The sequence below is a fragment of the Lonchura striata genome, chromosome 6 (assembly GCF_050655825.1).
Source record: "Lonchura striata isolate lonStrDom1 chromosome 6, ASM5065582v1, whole genome shotgun sequence".
NCBI classification, from domain to species: Eukaryota; Metazoa; Chordata; class Aves; order Passeriformes; family Estrildidae; genus Lonchura; species Lonchura striata.
In genome coordinates this window covers 14,216,063-14,235,773 of record NC_140708.1, presented here as the reverse complement: position 1 = coordinate 14,235,773, position 19,711 = coordinate 14,216,063, and the positions used below count along the sequence as shown (strand labels likewise).

General features: G+C 37.5%; 1 protein-coding gene across 6 annotated transcripts in view; it reads left to right on the top strand.

Moving 5' to 3' along the window:
* The window catches only part of WAPL (WAPL cohesin release factor), a 136,116-nt gene extending 118,858 nt beyond the window's left edge, over positions 1 to 17,258 (top strand). For all 6 annotated transcript variants that reach the window (XM_021536198.4, XM_021536199.3, XM_085583269.1 and 3 more), the window contains 11 exons: positions 1,152 to 1,379; positions 5,212 to 5,323; positions 6,206 to 6,303; positions 7,847 to 7,923; positions 9,101 to 9,276; positions 9,589 to 9,704; positions 10,400 to 10,561; positions 11,772 to 11,979; positions 13,131 to 13,219; positions 14,331 to 14,426; positions 14,778 to 17,258. In XM_021536198.4, coding sequence (XP_021391873.2) covers positions 1,152 to 1,379; positions 5,212 to 5,323; positions 6,206 to 6,303; positions 7,847 to 7,923; positions 9,101 to 9,276; positions 9,589 to 9,704; positions 10,400 to 10,561; positions 11,772 to 11,979; positions 13,131 to 13,219; positions 14,331 to 14,426; positions 14,778 to 14,843 — 1,428 coding nt within the window. In that variant the 3' untranslated portion in view covers positions 14,844 to 17,258. The remainder of the gene's footprint in view (positions 1 to 1,151; positions 1,380 to 5,211; positions 5,324 to 6,205; positions 6,304 to 7,846; positions 7,924 to 9,100; positions 9,277 to 9,588; positions 9,705 to 10,399; positions 10,562 to 11,771; positions 11,980 to 13,130; positions 13,220 to 14,330; positions 14,427 to 14,777) is intronic.
* Positions 17,259 to 19,711: the final 2,453 nt, after the last annotated feature.

Sequence of the window (19,711 nt, the reverse complement as noted above, 5' to 3'; positions counted from 1 at the left end):
GATTGCTTTGGTGGTTAGCTGAACTCTAAACAGATGTTCCTCTGCTATGACACTGAATTCTGCTCTTTCCTGTTGAGCTGTACAACATTTATATTCCAGAATTAGTTTGTTTCCATGTTTTATTTACCTTAGAAACAATTGCGATGGATGAACTCAGAAGGAGCACATATGCCCCATACACCCCCCCCCAGCTCTCAACTCCTCCAGTTATTGACAGAGGTTTCTGACAGTTTTGTGCTCAGCACACCTCTGTTCCCAGTGAACATTTCTCCTCTTGCCTGTAACTTGGAGCTCAGTGCTCTCAATGCAAGTGTGGTACTTAGACACCAGGGATGGATGGCCTTGCTTCACTGCTGTCTGTCCCTTCCTGACAGTCATCTTCTGCCTTGGCTTTTCTGGAGCCTCATGAAGGTAGAATTTAATTCCTTCTTCAAGAAGAATCAAGTGTCCTTTAGCAAGTCAATCTGCCTCTACACCAATTCTGTGTAAAATATGGGCAGTCAGGTTAATAACATTCACATGTTAAGGGCTAATGGGGATGGACAGGGGAAGCTGGTTTACATTCTGGCTACCTCCAAAAAGCAGAATTCCCCTGGAAAGAAATGTGTTTATGGTGGAAAAATTTGGATAAACTATTGAGTGACAGACCCATTTGGCAGAATCAGAATTTATGTCCCCAGGCACTCCCTCCCTGCAGACACTTGTCCCCATGATCTCTGGATTTTCTGGTGCTATCACCAGTTCATCTCCTCAAATCAGACTGTTCACCTGCCTTGCTGTGTACCCTGAGCTGTTTTACTTTGTTCCCCTGCTGTCTGTCTCTCCTTTAATACTATGTTAGTAGAGTTACTATTTCTTACTCTGTCTGCAGTACTGAGTCTCTAAAAAGTAGAAATCCCTGCTTTTCTACTAGGGTTTTGTAAATCTATTGAGTGCTTTGTGTTGCAGTTTTATTTGTCAGGAGAATGCATTAGTAACTTGGTAGAAGGAATCTCCATTCAACAGTGGGTGCTTATGCAAGTGCTAGAATGGGGCCTGTCAGGCCTTTTCTTGTATGAATCTTCAGCTTATTTATTAAAAATAGTGAAAGGTCTGCCTAAAATGATTAGTAAAAGCTAATTGGTTTTTTTGTCTTTCTCTCCCAACCCAAGAATTTGTCCCTTTGTACAGCAGCTCTAATGTACATCCTTAGTAGAGATCGCTTGAACATGGATTTGGACAGAGCTAGTCTAGATCTGATGATACGGCTTCTAGAATTGGAACAAGATGCTTCCTCTGCCAAGCTGCTGAATGAAAAAGACATGAATAAAATAAAGGAAAAAATCCGGAGACTATGTGAGACTGTTCACAACAAACATCTTGATCTTGAAAACATCACGGTGGGTAACATGCTTTTATTGGAAAGTCTTGGCAGTTGTGGAATGCTTAATAAAATGGAACTTGAAAGCATCATCTTTCATTTCATGTCGCCTGCAAAGGATTCCTGGTATTTCATTTACCTTTTATGTGTACCTGACTGCACTTCAAGTGTTCTCTTCAAATTTGAAATTGCCTTTTTCAAAGGTTGTTTGTTGGATAAAGTTAGGATATTCTTCAGCTGTCTGTGTCTGCGTTTGGCCCTGCTAAGGGTAGCTAGTTACAGGGAGAAGTTGCAAACAAGTAACACAAAATAACTGTGTGTTTGATGCTCACACATAGGCAAAGAAAGGGAGTCAGTCTAAGTTTTATAAGTAGTTTCACAAACAGGCGTTTGTGCATGAGAGTTACTAAATTAGTGTACTAAATTAAAACTGTGGTTCAGGTTTTCACATTTAAAAAAAAACCTTGTCTTGCAGAAACTGATTTTTCCCTACCCAAAGTGTGGTGGCATGTTGCTTACCATGAATGTGGATGAATTTTTTTCCTTCCTTTCTCAAACGTACTTGCTCTTTATGAAAATACCATAATTTCTAGCAGAGTGAACTGGTTCTGTTTAAAAAGAAATTTGATGCTATCATCAAACTAGCTTAGAAAATAAAAAGGCTAAGTTGCAAGGTTTTTTAGAAGAGTGTATTTTAAGAATTGATTGACAGATTGATTAGATTAGTAGCCATAAATCACAAAAAGAAGTAATGTCTGCTTTTGCCCTATTTCAGTATAGTTGATGTTAGTGTGATCTTAATTTTTTGACATCCTGTAATACATTCATTTCAAGATTCTTATTAGGGTTTTTGACATTTTTTCTGTAATGTTTATACCCTTTTTTCTGTAACACTTATACTCAATGGGAGAAGCTTCTGATTTATTGCTTATGAAGTGAGCTTTTCAGAGATTTTCAGTGCAAGTAAAGTTCCAACTCCTGGCAGTAATCTGCAGTCAGGATTGTGTTCCATATTCAGTTAGACTAAAAGATTATGTGCGTTGTTGCGCTGGCACTTTCTTGTGTAGCTTTTGGGACTTTTGTGTCAGTTTAGGAAGAGTTTCCTTGGGATGTTTTCTCTCCAAATTCTGGCTATGGAACAGAGAGCTGAATTGGTATGAAGTACCACTGTTCTGTAGCTTTAGCAAGAGCTGAATTTTGGGTGAGGAAGATAATATCCATGACATTATTGTAACTTTGGCAATCAGATTGTGGTGACAATGGATTACAAATTTCAATTTTTAGGCTTGTTTCATACAAATATATGGAAGGTGCTGGTAGGGAGCTTGAATTAACTTTCTGGCCTTGGAAATCTGCAGAGAAAGAAAGAACATGAGATTATATTCTGCATTTTAAGTTTACAGTCTGAAAATACCACCACAGAATGTTCTCTAGATGGTGATCAGCTAGGATTTGGTATAATCAGAGTTTTCTTTCAGTGTTGTTTTGGCACTGAAGGCAGCTTACATAGCAGAGTTTGTCAGTGCCAGGATATCTCTTGTACTATAAAATGTAAGACAGCTCCCTTTATTAAGCATGGAACAGCTGGTGCAGGTTCCTCATTGCTAAAGCATCCAGCCACAAAGACCACTGTCTCCTGCTTGAGCTTTTCTCATATTCATAATCTGATCTAGCCTGTTGCTTTTTTATGAACTGTAACTCTGTTCTTGTTTTTTTTCTTAGACATGGATTTTGAAAGGAGAGGATATATCAAAAGGGTCTCTGTCTTGTGAGGAAGTTGTTCATGAGTAGAGAGCATTAATATCCTCGGCCATCAGTTTCAGCTGCTTTATTTGAGGGTTTTTCCCTGAGGCAGCTCTATTTCTTAAATTTATTTTGAGCTGTTGCTGTAAATGCATTGAATATTGTAGTACCTCACAGATGGAAGCTGGTTTCCTCCCAGCTGCACCATCTAGAAGTAGAGACTGTATAGTATTTAGAGAATATTTGCAATCCAAATGAGATGATTAGGTTCTCTTCCAGTTTAAAATAGTAGCAATGGTAAGTTGAGACAATAATGAACTTCATATGTTGAAGATCAAGCTTCTTTCATGTAGATCCCTGTCATGAGATACCATAAGTGATCTCTGTTTTGTACTAAATGACAGGCAGAAAATGCAAAAAAAAGGCCAATCTTCTGGGGGTAAAGAAAAGCTCTGTGCGTTTTCAGACTCAGACATACACAGTGAGAAGCAAGATATGTGTGTTTTATACCTCCAGTTTGTGCCTAACCAGTCACACCTTTGCTTTTTTGAATCTTCAGGCAAAGGTGATCAATTTGCCTCCCTCTTTCCACAGACAACCTTGTGTCTGTCTGGAAGTGTGGCTAGACTAACTTTTGAATATTCAAAGGCTCTGTTCTCTTGATAGCTATTTATGTTAAAAACATAAACCCAAAAACCAAGAAGGAGGTGTGTGCAGGTTGAATTTGTTCCAGGTTCGCTGTGCTGCATTAAAAGAAGATAAGCCTGAAGAACCTGGCCTTCACCTCAGCAAATGGCGCTCACCTGTCAGTGAGCACAGCCTTCTGAGCTCCTGCTTTTGCAGCAGCTGCCTCCTCACTGCTGCATCATAACAAAAGCCTTCAGGAGTGACTTCTGTTTTCAAATGGTCAAAGAGCTTATTCTGCTTTCACTCTCAGCATAAGGCTGAAATGTTAAGGCAGCCATGTTTTGGGCCTTTGGTGTTAAAATTTTTAGTAATTGACAAAAATTTTGAATGCAATAGATTATTTTATTCAAAAGCAAGAGAGTTAGTTATGAGGTTTCATTGCTTTTATTAAAAAAAATGCCATCCTTATCAAGTGTGTACAAATATCAGATTATAGTATTTTAGGGTTATTGGAAGTCTTATTGCCCTCTGGCAAAAAATTAATCACTGTGTTTTAAATATTTTGTTGCCTTTGAGCCTTTATGGTCTAGTTATTTAGGAAATTAACTGACCTACTGTAGATTTGCTGCTACTTGTGTTCTCTTGATGCACACAACCCTTTGCAGACCCAAGGGTTCTTCCATTTGCCGTGGAGAAATGCTGTTGCTGTTATGCTCATAGTGGCAGTGTGCTGCAGGGCTTGCTCCTACAATCCAGAAACAACTTTGGGTGTTAACTTTCTTTTCCTCCTTGGAAATCAAGTATTTTGAAAGCAAGAAAAGCAGCTGGAGATGCTGGGGGGTGGGGGGAGGGCTCACACTGAGACAATGGAGTGTTTGCTCAAGCCTGTTGCGTACTGTTCTACTTCCATTTGCAGGGGGTGAATTTACTTTTATCGTTGTTGAATTTATATGTGTATTCCTCCTTTTTGTGAAAAACTTGTATCAGTAAATAGAATAAGGTTTCCTGCAATTGTTCAGTTTAATTGCTTTATTATGTAGGTTTAAAATTAAAAACACAAAATACCTCCGTTGGCGATAAATGGGATCTTTGAGTAGCAAAGCCAATGTATCTGAGAGATTGAGAAGCTGTGTTCACTGGGGATTTTCTTGATTTTTTACTGCCTGGATGATTTGTCCATTTACTTACTCCAGTTGTTTATTTTGATAACAAGAGAAACAGATGATAGGAGTCTTACTGGGTTTTCTAAGCTATTAATAAGATAAAGAAAATTTGAAAATGCAAAGTATCTTTTTTATCAGTACTGTGATTTTTTCAGATATGTGTATTTTTCAGTCTGTTCTTGCTCCCTCTGGTGGTGGTTCTCAGAATCTATACTTTCGTTTTTGTGTTTTTCCTGTGACGGATATTTGTGTGACTTGGTATTATTTGCTACAGCTGCATATGTTCATTTCACTAATTCCAGAACCTCACTCTTTCAGACTGGGCATTTGGCAATGGAGACATTACTGTCTCTCACCTCAAAGCGAGCTGGGGACTGGTTTAAAGAAGAATTGCGACTTCTTGGTGGTCTGGATCATATTGTAGATAAAGGTACACTGGGGATACTGCTTAAAAGTGTGAAAAAATAGTGAATCATAATAAAATGTTTGCTTTTTGTAATGTTCATTTCCTGTGGTTAAAAATAGAAATATTGTGTATTTTTCTTACCAGTGTTTAAAACAAAATACGCAATTCAGTATCAAGTAACTGAGAAATATTAGTGATTTTAATCTGTTTCAGGTGGGATTGAAAGTAGTTTTCATGTTAAGCAGAATGTGTAAGAGCATTGCATTACAATGTATGAGAATAAAAATGGCTTAAGCTTGGACAGAATTGATAAGTATTTCTGTATAGCACACTTATTCTAGAGTACAATCTCTGTTACAGTCTTCTAGAGTTATTTACAGACCAGATATTTTTAAACTAAATATACCAAAGGCAGTAAACCCGACAAGAGGAAAAGAGGAAATGGTGGGGGGGGGAGGGTTCAAGGATATGCCTCAGTTACTGTGTTTTTGATCAGAATCTCCTAGCTAGGAAAAGAGACATTTCTAAATGAATTCTTGACCTGAATAAAGCTTGGTCTTAAGTAAGCAGTGGGAGAACAAAGAAGGGACTGGAGAGATGAAAGTATTCAATTTGAACACAGTTTCAAGGTATGGTTTCAGACTTGTAAAGTTGGGGAAGTGTGTGCTTGTCCTGCCTCTTTCCTCTTCTGAAAGACTCCCTTAGAGTCTTCCTTGTTTTTTTCCTTTACCTAGAGAAATGAAAATTTTTGGAGTGCTGATCACATCTTCATGCTTATTTCCTGGCATTAGAGGTGTGCAAGTGTAAATTCAGTTGATAACAATTCTTAAGTAGCTGGTTAGTTTGTACACCTGGCTTTTGGAGACCTCTTACTCATGGAGGAAAACAACTTGTTTTTGTGTTTAGTTAAAGAATGTGTGGATCACCTAAGCAGTGATGAAAATGAAGAGAAGTTGGTTGCTTCGTTATGGGGTGCAGAGAGATGTTTACGGGTCTTGGAGAGTGTGAGTATGAGCAGATCCTTTGCATTTCTGAAAGCTGCTTCTTAAGCAGTTCTGGTTTACAGTCTTTCAGTGTGTAGTCACATTATAGCAACATAAGGTTGATTTTTATTTTTTTATAGACTACTAATTTTCTGATGCTTATCAGTGTTTCTGTAATGTTTGAAAATCTAATGTACTATTCTGTATGTGTGTACCACATTCCAAGATTATTTTTGATAAAAATAACTAAGCATAACATGATGTTTTTCCTTAAATTCCTACAAAAAGCTGCTGTTTTTGGATGTGGTTTTCAAGGCATGAGTTTTGACTCTCCAATGTGTGCCTAGTATAGAAGTGGGATTTTCTTAGAAGCAGGAAATCAATGTTAAGAGTTGCTACTTTGAGCCATCAGCTGGAGAAGTGCTGAAAGAGAAAATTGTCCTGAAAGGCAAATGAGTCCTGTCACAGTTGAGTGTGCAAATGCAGATGGTAAATATTTCTTTGAGAACTCGTAAGAAAATCAAAATACGTGGTACTTCTGTAGAGTTTACTTGACAGGAATGGTGTGTGTGTGTCTGCAATACCTTCACCGAGGTTGGTGTTTGTTACTGGTATTACTCTGTTTCTGTTGTGATACCCTAAGAAAGCAGAAGAGCCTTGTTATGTTCTAGCAATGCATCTCCACACAGCAGCAAACATTTGGGATCAGAGTACAGGTCAATGAATCTTGCTCAACACCTTAAATCCAAAGTAGAGGGCAAATAGTTACAGTGGTCACTTGTTTTCTTCACTAAAATAGAAGGACAGACTTAAAGATAGTGTAAATGCAACCTAAAAACTGAGAAACAAGAACAATTGTTGAAGGGTGTCTTAAAAATTCTCTTTACCTTTCTTCTCAGCAGTGAGAAAAAATATTCAGAGTCATTTTCTGTTTTTATATTGAGTAGATGGAATTGCCAAGCAAGAGTAGAAGAGCCTTGTCTAGTGTTAGAAAATTCAAATTTGGACTTAGGGGTGTTCATGATATAGTAAGATCCTTACGAACTTGGGAGAGATGACAAAATTCAAAACATGCCAAATCATGCAAGTCCAAGAAAAGAACTTCTGTTGCTTCTGAAAATGGATTCCAAATTTCAGCCAAGGGAATCAAGGAGAATCTTGAGTGTTACGGTTGGATGCATAATAAGCTCTCAGGAGTGGATTTGATGTCAAGTCCTTAAAATACCACATAAATAATTGTGTTCTCTATACGCACTTGGGATACTGTAGTCCCAGAGTGTGGATTCAGGGTTCTGCTGTGGCAAAACGAACGTTCTGCTGCATGGTTTCTGTACTTTATCAGGGAAGATGGTTTTATCTTCAATGCCACAGTTATTTAAAGATGAAAACTCCAAGGAAATGAGAAATGAACTGAAAACTGAAAAATGAGAAGTGAAAGTTTACACTGCATAATAGCCAAGAAATGTGGAGCTGAATAAAGTATAATAGTAGTAAAATGGAATGCTTCTCTTCCAGGGGAAAAGACTCTTTTATTTTTAATACTACTTTCTCCTTCTCTCTTTAGGTAACTGTGCATAATCCAGAAAATCAGAGCTATCTTATAGCATACAAAGACTCTCAGCTCATAGTCTCCTCAGCTAAGTAAGTTGTAGAAAAAAAATCCCCAAAAACCCCAGTTTTGCAAAATACCTCGCATGGTAGGGTAAAAAAAAAAAATAAGTGCTTTATACCAGAAGATTCTAGGGGTGAATAACCCCAAAATTTCTACTCTTGATTTTTCATTCAGTGAAGTTCATGTAGATGGGGGTTTGGGCAACCACCTGAGTACTACCAGTGTGTAGGGCTGCTACTGTTGGGTCTGTGGAAGCTGCAGACTGTGGATTCAGCTCCTCCTCTACTAAAAAGGAACACAGAAGAGGGTGAAGTGACATTTATTTATTGTGGTTTTGTTATGCTTAAGTGTTTACTGGAATGGAGCATAGCAGAATTGACAGTGTAACTAAGAATTAAAATAGTGAAATTTTGTTCTTGGCATTTCTCCCTGGCAGAGATTCTTGTACAAACACCTCTAACCCATTTATCAATCTGGGTGAGGTCTCAGTTGGCTGACAGAGCCTGTCTGCCCCTTGTAGTGCTCTTCATAACAGAACAAATGAAGCTGAAGGTTTGACTCTGCAGACCTCATTGAAATTATGATTTCATGGTTATAGGTTAGATATTTGGAGTATTTCTTTAAATAAAAATTAAGCAAACCACAATTAAATACATTAGTTAAAACAGCATATATTTTTGACATTTCTGGTTTTCTTTGTAACTGAAATCAGTGTGGTGGTTTAACATGAAACTGATGTTATGCAGTAAAGTCGTGCTTGTGGTCCATTGGTGTTACAAGATTAGAATTTTACTGTTGGGAAGTCATGTGTTTCTGAATGGAAGTAGTTCTGAGAAGAGAACATTCTGGTAACACCGTCAGATCGTGTTGTGCTGGATAGTCAGAGGATATGAGAGGCTGGGTTTGTAGGAACAGGAGATAGTCTTATAAAAGCTATGTGATGAAGCTGGAAAGGAAAATTAATTTGCTCTTGAAATATCAAGCTGATAAAAAGCTAAGATTTCCAGATTTTTGTTTTCACAATTTCCAGTTGATCTTATAAAAGGATTTTTTAGGTGATAAGTTTATTATCTGTCCCTACAGACTGGGTGTCAGAAAAATTCTGCATAAAACTCTGTGTCAGGTTTTTCCCTTGTGAAACAAGTCTAAAGGTGGAATGTTCTATATGTTGCAAAGATAATTTTGTTCTGCATCGTCTCCCTGCAGAGCACTGCAGCATTGTGAGGAGTTAATCCAGCGATATAATCGTGCTGAAGACAGTATCTGTTTACCAGACAATAAGTCTGTGCCTCACCAGAATGTAACTAACCACGTGGGTAAAGCCGTGGAAGACTGTATGAGGGCCATCATTGGGGTCTTGCTCAACCTGACAAATGATAATGGTAAGACAACAATTTTTTTTTGCATATTCTGTGCTGAGATGTCAAATAAACCATTAGCGTAAATATTTTTTTGTGTTGATGATGGTTTTTCAAGTCCAGTGCTATAAAGGAGTTATTAATGGTAGATGTTTGCTTACAGCCCTCAGTAATTTGTCTTTGCAAGCTGGGTGAAGAATTGCAGGTGTGAAATGTTCAGATGAGGGCCTGGACTGAGAGGGACTGGTTTGTCATTAGAGCCAAAAGGTTTTTATTAGGCTGCTTACCATTATAAATCTGTTTTCACTATTGAGCCTCTGAACTCTTTGTTTGCAGAATGGGGTAGTACAAAAACAGGTGAACAAGATGGTCTGATAGGCACAGCGATGAATTGTGTGCTTCAGGTTCCAAAGTTCCTACCTCAAGAACAGAGATTTGATATCCGTGTGCTGGTAAGTTCTTGTATCTCATATCAACAGAAAAGTATTTGCCTCCTTCTTGTGCATTGAGCTGCTCTAGTTCCTTATTAAGGAATAGTTGCCCCCTACAGTTTTCAGTGATCACATACATACCTAAAGTGAGGTACTTAGTTTCTTTAAGGATTTGGTGGGTTTGAGGGGTTTTTTCCCTATGTTTGATGGGGAAAAGTGCACTGCTTGATGAACAAAGAGATTTAGCTAAATAAGTATGTGAATTAATAATTTTCAAACATATTTTCAGTTTTGGAAATATGCTTGATATTATTGTTTGAGTTAAAAGCTTTGTCAGATTTACCTCAGCTTATATAAAATGGGTCAGAGTGGCCTAATAACAGCAGTGAAATTGCATATGTGAAGGATCTCTTACAAATATAAGCTCAGGGTTGCACACCTGAATCCCTGACCTCTGTAAAGGAATTCTCAGCTCCAAAAATGTTTTCATGTTCAGAATTGGAAAAACAGATTCCTGCATAAAAGTTCTCCTGTACAGGGAACTCTGTTCTATCATGTATTTCTTGAAATTCTGATCCCACTGTCTGTCAGACTATTTCATAAGTTGCGTATTCTCAGAAAGATAGGGCCAAAGATGTTTATCTAAATAGATGGTTTTTGTTAAATCATCTTTTTTTACAGTGTGTGTAATCTTTTTTAACTCTCCAATTTTGCAGGGATTGGGTCTGTTGATCAATCTGGTGGAATACAGTGCCCGGAACAGGCACTGCCTTGTCAATATGGAAACATCGTGTTCTTTCGACTCCCTGTGTACAGGCGAAGGAGACGAAAGCCTGAAGATAACTGGACAGATTGATGCTGTTCAGGCTTTAGTGCAGGTGAGAAGTGTTTGTCCTGCAGTAGTTCCCATTTCTCATTATCAGACTGTCAGGAGGAAGGGAGAAATCAGCAATGAAAATGTGTCAGTTTTTCTGTTCAGTATTTTGAGGAGTGGAGCAAGGTATGGGGAAGATTGCTGCTCACAGCTGATTTCTGCAGTGCTGCTCATTACAGAAACAGCTTCCCTGTAAAAGACTGTGGTTTACAGACATCCAGTAAAACTCTTTTGTTCCCATACAATTTATTTCTAGTTTTATTGTTCCTAGATTATTTACTTTGACTTCTGTTTTAAACCATCTGTAAGCTAGTTCTCTTAAATACTTTGCTTCCATAATGTTTTAAAAAATACTACGTTTTTGGGACTTTGCAACTTTAAATTAAAAAACAAGGTAATCCTTTATAAAAAGCAATAAAATACAGATGTAGTGATTATGGATGTGAAACAGCATTCTTAAATCGACTGTAAGAAAAAAATTCACCAATAAAATGAAGACAATTAAAAAATATATTTTAAAAAATCCCCCAGTAATTTTGGTAAATTAGTTTAACCATGCAAACTAAAATGAAAAAATTGAAAGGAAATTACAGATGTTTTGTTGTAGTGGAGTTAATTTTATGGATGCTTTTAGCAGTTGTATTTAACTTTGTGAAATAACTGTTCAGTAGCAGACAAAAAAATCAGTAAAAATAATATTTAATATCTTAATGGATGTAGCTTAGCAAAGCTGTATTTCAAACTAGTGGTTGCATGGTTTAGGAAATAATTCACAAGAAATAAGTGTCTAATATGGGATTCCTTGTTCATTCACATTCTTTGCGAATTCATTTTAAAAGACTCCTTCATATTTTTGCTCTAAGGAAGCCAAGAAGGAATAATTAGCATGAAAAACAAAGGAAAATTGGTAGAGAACAAAAATGGACAGGAAATTATGGCAGCTTTTAGTCTTCCAGCCATGTCTCCAGGAAAGCGATTAAACTTTTATGATGCCCAAGAGGAGCCTGTCAAGTGGTTCATTGCCAGGCAGGGAGATCTTGCTGTGGAGCACAGCACTGGTGTTGGGCCAGGTTTGAGGAAGAAAAACATATTGTTAAGAAAAGCATTGAAGGCTAATTGTATTAAGGGGTAAATTGTGAACAGGAAATAAAAGTATTAAGTCAATGTGTTCAGGGTTCAGTTTCTAACAGAAATTCTGGAATTCCCCACATCAGCTGTTCCTGGAGTGTGAGCGAGCGGCACAGCTGGCTGAGAGCCAGACGGACGAGCTGATTAAAGAAGCTCCCACAGCTCAGCATGATAAGAGTGGGGAATGGCAGGAGACAAGTGGGGAGATCCAGTGGGTCTCCACAGAGAAGTCAGATAGCACTGAAGAGAAGGATAAGAAGGAAGAAGATGATGAAGAACTTGATCTTAATAAAGGTGCGTTGTCTGGCTGTGATGAGCTCAAAAAAGGCAAAGAACAGTGTGATTGTATAAAATCCCTCCTTGTCCTCTGCTTCTTATCTACATCCAGTCTCTCGGGCTGGGATTTCCTCAGTGAAACTGCTGCATATATAGGAGCCATTCAGATCTGAAGCATGAGAAGTAGAAGCTGTTATACTGCTTCTACCTTTTATCTGTTTCTTAACAGAGCAAAATAAAACCCAAAAGAAACAGGAAAAAAAAACAACAGAAAGTTTTGGACACTCCATGTACAAAATATTCTGGAAAGGATGGTTTTTAGGCTGTTACGTTGTTCTTCAGGAACAGTCCTTGAAAGTTACCAGCTTTAATTTTGTTTCCCAGGGCTCTTGTTTCAATCTACTTTAAGGGTTGGGGTTTTTTCCCTCTTCTCTCTATTTGCCTCTTCTGTCCCCATCTGCTTTTTGTGTGTCTTCTCCCTCCGTCAGTGGTGTCCGAGGTACCTGTGTAGTGCATTGATGTACTGCATCTCTGGTAGCTTGTTCCAGGAGTTTGAGTATCTCTGACGTGTTACATAGTTTGTCTCTGGAAAATGGATCTGAAATAGCATTCCTTATTGCTTAATCTTCTAATAGTAGATGCAGCGTATGACTTTTAATAGTATTTTCATCTTACATGTGTAAGGTGTGGTATATTACTTTTTCCAAGCTTGCTTTATATCCTTCCTCCTTTTTGTAGCTCCATCAACTGGTGTCTGCAGTTATTTGTAGTTTTTCCCAAAATGCTGAGTCATCAGCAGAAAATGCTGTGCCTGTTATCCTTAACACAATAAACTACTTTGGGGGAAGCTTTAGAGGCATACAGTATCACATGAAACATTTGCATTGGTAGTTTGGGGTGTTCAGCATACAGTTTGCACATAGAAATGGCAAATGGCAAAATTCCTGTGTAGCAGAATGAGTTGAAACTGAATGAAGACCATTTTTCTTGTCAAGAATGTGCTGCTGAGTCAGTGAGTGTGGTGTTTCCTGATCTCTGAAATCTCAGTCCAAAAGCTCGTTTTGTTTGAGGAAAAAGCATTCTGCAAAGTGATAATGAAGGATTGTATGTGCAGCAGTAAAAGATACCAGCTGCTTAGAGAATACAATAGACTGTTGTCTCTTTTACAGCTCTTCAGCATGCTGGGAAGCACATGGAAGACTGCATTGTGGCCTCATACACAGCATTGCTTCTAGGCTGTCTCTGCCAGGAGAGTCCAGTAAGGGAATAAGTTCATCTTAAGTCCAGTATAATGTTTAATGGAGTGATAATTTACTGTATTGAAAGGGGTTTATTAAATTTGGCTTCAGTGTGAGGAATATGTTGGTGAAGCTACACTGATGTATACAGTTTTGGGAAGAGTTGCCAGAGTTTTTTCCAGCCAAAACAATTTTTTTGAACATCCCTGTGTTTATCAAAAGCAGTTGGAATTGAATATTTGACCTCTTCTACCTCTCTCCCCTTCCTTGTAGCCAGCAAAAGAATTAACTTTGGAAGTGCAGAGGAAAATTGGCTAAGCCTGTTCCTTCTCAATAGTTTTAGTAAGCAAGTTACCATAAGACTTTTTTATTCTTTATCAGTCTGCTTTAGTTTTTTTCTTCCACTGAAATCAGATGAACTTGTGTGTGTCCCTATTAGTTCAAAATAATTCTCAAGGATTGGAATATGTAATAGAAAGCCGAAGTTAAAAATATGGAACTCCAATGGCTGAGAACTCAGTAAAGTCTCCTATCAAAAATATGTTCACGTGAAAATTAGTTCAGATCTGCCTTCAGGCTTGTCTGAATTTACCATGTGCAGAAATGGGATTTCAGGTGCTGTTCTGTGTCTTTGGACTGATCAGTGTCCATAACAGTCATAGTGTTCTGAGACTGACAATGAGATCAGTAATTCTCAGCCCTTCACAGCTAGAAAGGGAGAGCCTCTCCCTATCAGGGGAGTGATCTGGTGGCTTGATAATCTTGTAGGTCCTGGGGATCGATGTGTGGCAGGTGGTTTTTTTGGGGGGGTTTTTTTGGTTTTTTGTTTTGTTTTGTTTTTGCGTGGGTTTTTTGGGTTTTTTGTGGGAGTTTTTTTTGTTTGTTTGTTTGGAGGTTTTTTTTGTTTTTTTTTTTTTGTTTTTTTTTTTTACTTCAACAAAACAACAATAAAAAATTATTTTAACAATTGTTTTCTGGAAACATAAACAGAGTGAAGATATGAGTATTGCTTAAAAGAGATTTAAATATATAAATAAATGTACTTGTCTTAGTGCATCTCACATGCAGAGCATTATAGTTCTGTGGCAGAAAAATGTTTCCCAAATAAGATGAGATTGTTTTATTTCTTAGATCAATGTGACTACTGTGAGGGAGTACTTACCTGAAGGGGACTTCTCGATAATGACTGAAATGCTCAAAAAATTTCTCAGTTTTATGAACCTTACTGTAAGTAATACATATTTCAAGTTGATGTTTGAAGATATTTTTGTAATTCTGTGTTCTGTTAATATTTTATGCATTTTAGAAACATTAACATTTTTCAGTTTGTGTCTTCATAGAGCACAGGAAGATATTTTGTTTTTTAATACTGAAAGGCCATTTGTCTGTCATAATTTTGTCTCTCATTATATTGTGATTGACCAGGAAGATATTTCTGAATTGGCTGCCTGAACCTAGTTGCTTTTACTGATGCATAATTGTAAATAGTAAAATTCTGAAAATAGAATATCTCTCTGATATTTGAAGGAGGTGCTACAAATGCTTGTTTGTTACTTGTGTTTTCTGTTGCATTTCCAGTGTGCTGTTGGAACAACAGGCCAGAAATCTATCTCTAGGGTGATTGAATACTTGGAACACTGCTAGATACTTAACTTCCGCTGCAGGCACTCTAATGCTGGAGCTACCCTTAGACAAAAGAAATCGCCATGAAAGAAGTCCTTGAAGGATATACCAAGAGCATTCATCTGTGTCATTCGTGTTCGGATTTTTAAGGCTACCTGGTCTCTTAACCATGCATTCAGCATTTTCTGAAAGACAGTTACTACATCAATCTGCAACTATCAAAAATGAGGGGAAAAAGGTTCTGAGGAAAGTAAATAAAGAAACCTTGCTGTTTGTGATGCAGTGCAGTATTTAAATATTTTTGGCAGGGTTTACCCTCCCTATCTTTTTTCTTGCTTTGTTCGTGACAAGTTTCAAGAGAAAAAACTTGCTGCTGATAGTGCAACTGCTGTTTACTGTTGAGCCACTGTTTCATGCCAGCCAGGTGCAAAGGCAGCTTAGCTACTGAGGTATCAAACAAATGTTCTAATAAAGAAGTTCTGGACAGCAGCGCCGCTCCTATTTGAGTTTAATTTGCTCCTGCTTTTTTTATTACTAGATTATTCCAAAATCATAAATTATAAATTTTTAAATACTTTTGTGATTTTAACTACTGTCTATATTTAAAATTTGTTGGAATCCAAAGAGGCGAGGATTGGATAGTTTATTTTTTATACTGTTTTGATTGAAATTTGGTCATTGAACTATGTCTCAGTTCTAAAACTCCCATGGCCCACAAACTGTAACCTGCTAGACCATAACGCTTTGTAGTTCCAAGAGCATGCAGACCCATAAACACACAAAGCCATTGAGGATATGTTATCCACTAAAGGAATAGTGACTGTAAAAAGTTGTGCCCTGTTTAAAATGCAAGTCAAATAAAGAAAAATAAAAAACCCAAACCATTTCAAAAACACTCACTCGCAGGGTAGTTTACACTTCCAATAAGCAAAAACTTTGAAATGCTGTTTTAATTTGTTTCAAGGAAGAACTCAAGGTGTGTTTTATAATGTTGAATACAATTAATTTGGATGCTTTAGGGGGAATAATTTTAAAAAAGCTAAAACACCAATGGGGATTCATGTTTCCAGCTGACATAATCTTTCTATTTCATCCTTCTGTAGTATGACAGAGTTGAAATGCATACAACACAAAGCCTTAAATTGCTGATATAGTTAAGATTTTGTTCAGTCTGAGGTCTAGTTCACAGCAAAGCATTGTGTTTGAGGACTTAAGTGGAACAAAGAATCCCAGAAAATACATGACTTTTTAAACAATTTTTTTCTTGCACTCACTATTCAGACCAACAGAATTGATTATTAAGTATTTTTATTAAGGTGGTCTTGAATATTTGCAGACTGTTCTGCGATCTGCTTCGTTGACATTTTTAAATACCTGTATAGGTAGTTACATCATGTTACTCCATTGAATTTGTAAAACTTGAAGCCATAAAAATATTAGTTCTATGTATAATGAGGGGGAAATAACAGGAAATCTAACCTGCTTTTAGATCTTGTGTTATCTCCGTGTATAAAGTTAAGAACTTGTGCTTTTGTATCAGTGCCAGCTGTAAATTTTTTACATACAGTGGCTGCCTTCTATGTCTTCCTATTTTTGATAATGCAGATTGTTGGGAATTCTGTAAGGAAGTAACTGATTAACGGCAAAAATCTTATGTTGGTCATATTTTTTTTTGCATTTTCTCTCATCACCTTCTAAAACTTAGTGTATCAGTGTAACTTAGAAAAGTTTTTGAGGTTGTATTCCCCTTCTTCAAAAAAAACCAAACCAATATTGAGAGAGAGGGAAAAGGTGTATGTAAATGATCTGCATGAGGAAAAAATTATTAAATCTTTGGCCTATCTAGTTTTCGAATTTTAGAGATTTTCACATGTATAATGAGATTTCACATTGATTATGTAGTTTCATGTGGAGAGATGGCAAGAGAAAAGAATATGCAAATGTGGTGATAGGGGAAAGCAGGGACAACTACCTTTCTTTGTTACACTGGTAATTGTTTGGGAATTGATTTACCTCAGTGTTTAACAGTTTTTTTTTTTTAATGTAACTAATTGTCAAGCACTGACAAATGCAGATTTTTTTTTTTTTTTGAGGGTGGGGGGAGAAATCACCCTGTGAACTGCAGTGCATTTTTGTGTGTTAGACCCTCAAATAACTCTGCATTAAAGGGTACTTGAGGTCAACTTGCAAATTAAAGTTTTAAAGTAACATTTTTTTCCATTGTAAATATTTGTGTAAATACTCTCAATTGGAAATTAGAACAGTAGAGTACTTTTCTGAATCCAATCCTATTTTTATTTTATACAGTATTTCTCAGCTGTGATCTTTGGAGCAAAAGCCAACGGCAGGAAAAATAGTTTGTACCAGTTTCATGAAGTATGTCTTTGGGTTTTTGTAAATAATTTTAACTCAAATAAAATTGCTACTTTCAATACATATCTTGTCTTTTAACATGCAATAAAACACTCCTCTGAGTGATTGCAGAAGGAAAGCAGTGTCAGGTAAATTGCTAAAAGAAAAAATGAAAAAAAAAAAAAAAGATGAAAAAAATTATTAAGAGCGTTCTGAACGTAGTGCTTTGCATTTCACCTGTGTGTTGGGACAACAAAATTCAGTGCCTGGACCTGAGACTGTGGTCAGTCAAACCAGCCAAGGCTGGACATTTTCTGGAGATGATGTATTGTGATGCATTTTGGAGTTCTCTGCACAAATTGATCTTTCAGTAATAACCCTGGAGAGCTCTAGTCAGAATACCATAAATGTGATAGAGCACAGGGAAAAAGGCACAGTTCTTACGGTGAGACTTTTCACATCATGGGGGATGTTAATGGCTTTAAGTGAAAAGGGAGGAAATTACCATGAATGTTACTCTGTTTCTTCATTAACAGGGATGATGCTTTAATTTCAGGATGGATTATTTCCATGGATTTTTTCTTGATTGGTACAACTAGCTATGGGTACAATATGCAATAATTTGTGAGCTGTAATGCGAGTTGAATGTGATGTCATCTCACTGCCACTTCGAACAAGCAGCAGCATAATGTAACATCTTCTGTGCTGTGAGGGAATGGTACTGGAGTTTGAAACATGGAACAGTGTGTTATTAGTGTGTAGTACTGTAAAAGCCAAGTGCAGCTTTATGTAAGCAAATGCTTTTAAAAAATCTGGTAAGAGTGTTTCCTCTTTTGTTGGTGGTTACGTAATGGAAGCATTGTGTGTGAATGCTTAGGCGTGACATCAGCATTTTCAGATTAACTGGATAATTGTGATGCTTCTACAGAAGATTTAGGAATCTTTCTCATAAATTATTTCCCTTTTAATCTGTTTTGAAATGCTTGATTTGCCTAGGAGGAAGTGATGTGGTCTGGTGTGTATGTTTTATCTCATATTTCCTTTCTGGGCATCACTAAGCAGAAGCCAGAGTATACTTGATTAGCTGGGGCTATAACCAGGCAAGCCTGCGTGGCATTTCTAGTAAAGTTTCTTTTCATGAATGTGGTACTTTTCTTGTTTAAAAGGCATGGGAAACTAAAAACATGAATTTGAGTTCAAAAGATGAAGAGGATTTAGGTTACTGCCATTCTTCTGCATCAATCCTGCCCTTATTGGATGGCCTGTTAATTGGGTTTTTGAAGATAATGAAATAGGAATTTACCCTGAATTCCAGTAGCCAAGTGTTTTCAAAACCAGGCTACTGTAGTTTTTGATACTGCTGCTTCTCTTCCTCTGTGTGATATATTAATTTGTCTTTGGAAAAAGGACACTCTTGGGTTCTCTCAGCTGTGTGGAACAGACGTCTTTCATACATACTCTTTTTTACTTGCTCTAAAGGTCCCCTATTTAAGGGATTGTAATTTGTTAAGACATTTGCAGAATTAGTGGGCTCAGATAGTCTTACTGTAAATAAAAATGAAACCATTATAAACAATGCAACAGCTAGAATACCTTACCCAAGGGTAGATTGGTTTGCTAATGCCACAGGATCTTTATTCCAGCTGTGCAAACTGAACTGAATTTGCAGCTGTAGGTTGTGGCCCAGGTAGCCACGCTTGGTACGATACGTCTGTGTGTGACAGCAGTGCTCTGGTGATGCACAGGGGGCTGTAAGGAGCCCTGGGGGCTGTAAGGAGCCCTGGGGGCTGTAAGGAGCCCTGGGGACAGCAGCCTTGCTGGGAGTAAAGGGAGCTGCTCTGGAGGGAGCCTGACATCTGAGAGGCAGACGTGTCACATCTATCACCTGCTGTCTTCAGATTTATCTCCACATCTCCTAACCTGCAACTTGATCTGCAGTTCATCACTTTGGAGAAGCAAATGCCAAAGACTTTCTCTCCATGTGTGGAAAGTCACATTGGTAAATAATGAGGAGTTGTGCAGGTAGTCGTACCTATTTCCAGAATCCCGGTCTGTCTTAGGCGGAACAAAGTTACTTAAAGGAAGGTTCATGGAACTTCTGCAGAGTAAAATCAGGTGGTATCTAAATGGGGACTCTGCTTAGAGTAAAAGAAAGAATAACACAAATTGTGTTAGATACAGTGCTTAGTGTAGGAATCCTTTAAATTCCCTGTATTATAACAGAAGATTCATTGTGTCTCTGCATTTAGTTTTTTAAAAGTGAGGAGGAAGAGCATTAACCTGGTCTGTGAAGTGGCTGAAATGTCATTCCAGCTGACCCTATGATTATGTTCTAGAAGGACAGTTATTTTGTTTCTTGTGTTTCCAGTACACAAGGCATGAAAACCAAGATGAAAGGCATTACTGCAGGAGTTTGAAGTGAGAAAGGGAAGGAAGGCGTTGATTTTGTTAAATGATACCATTCAGGAGCCTTGCACACACCTTACCTGTGGGAATGATGTCAAAGGTGTGGAACTGTGGGGTTTTATTCATGCATG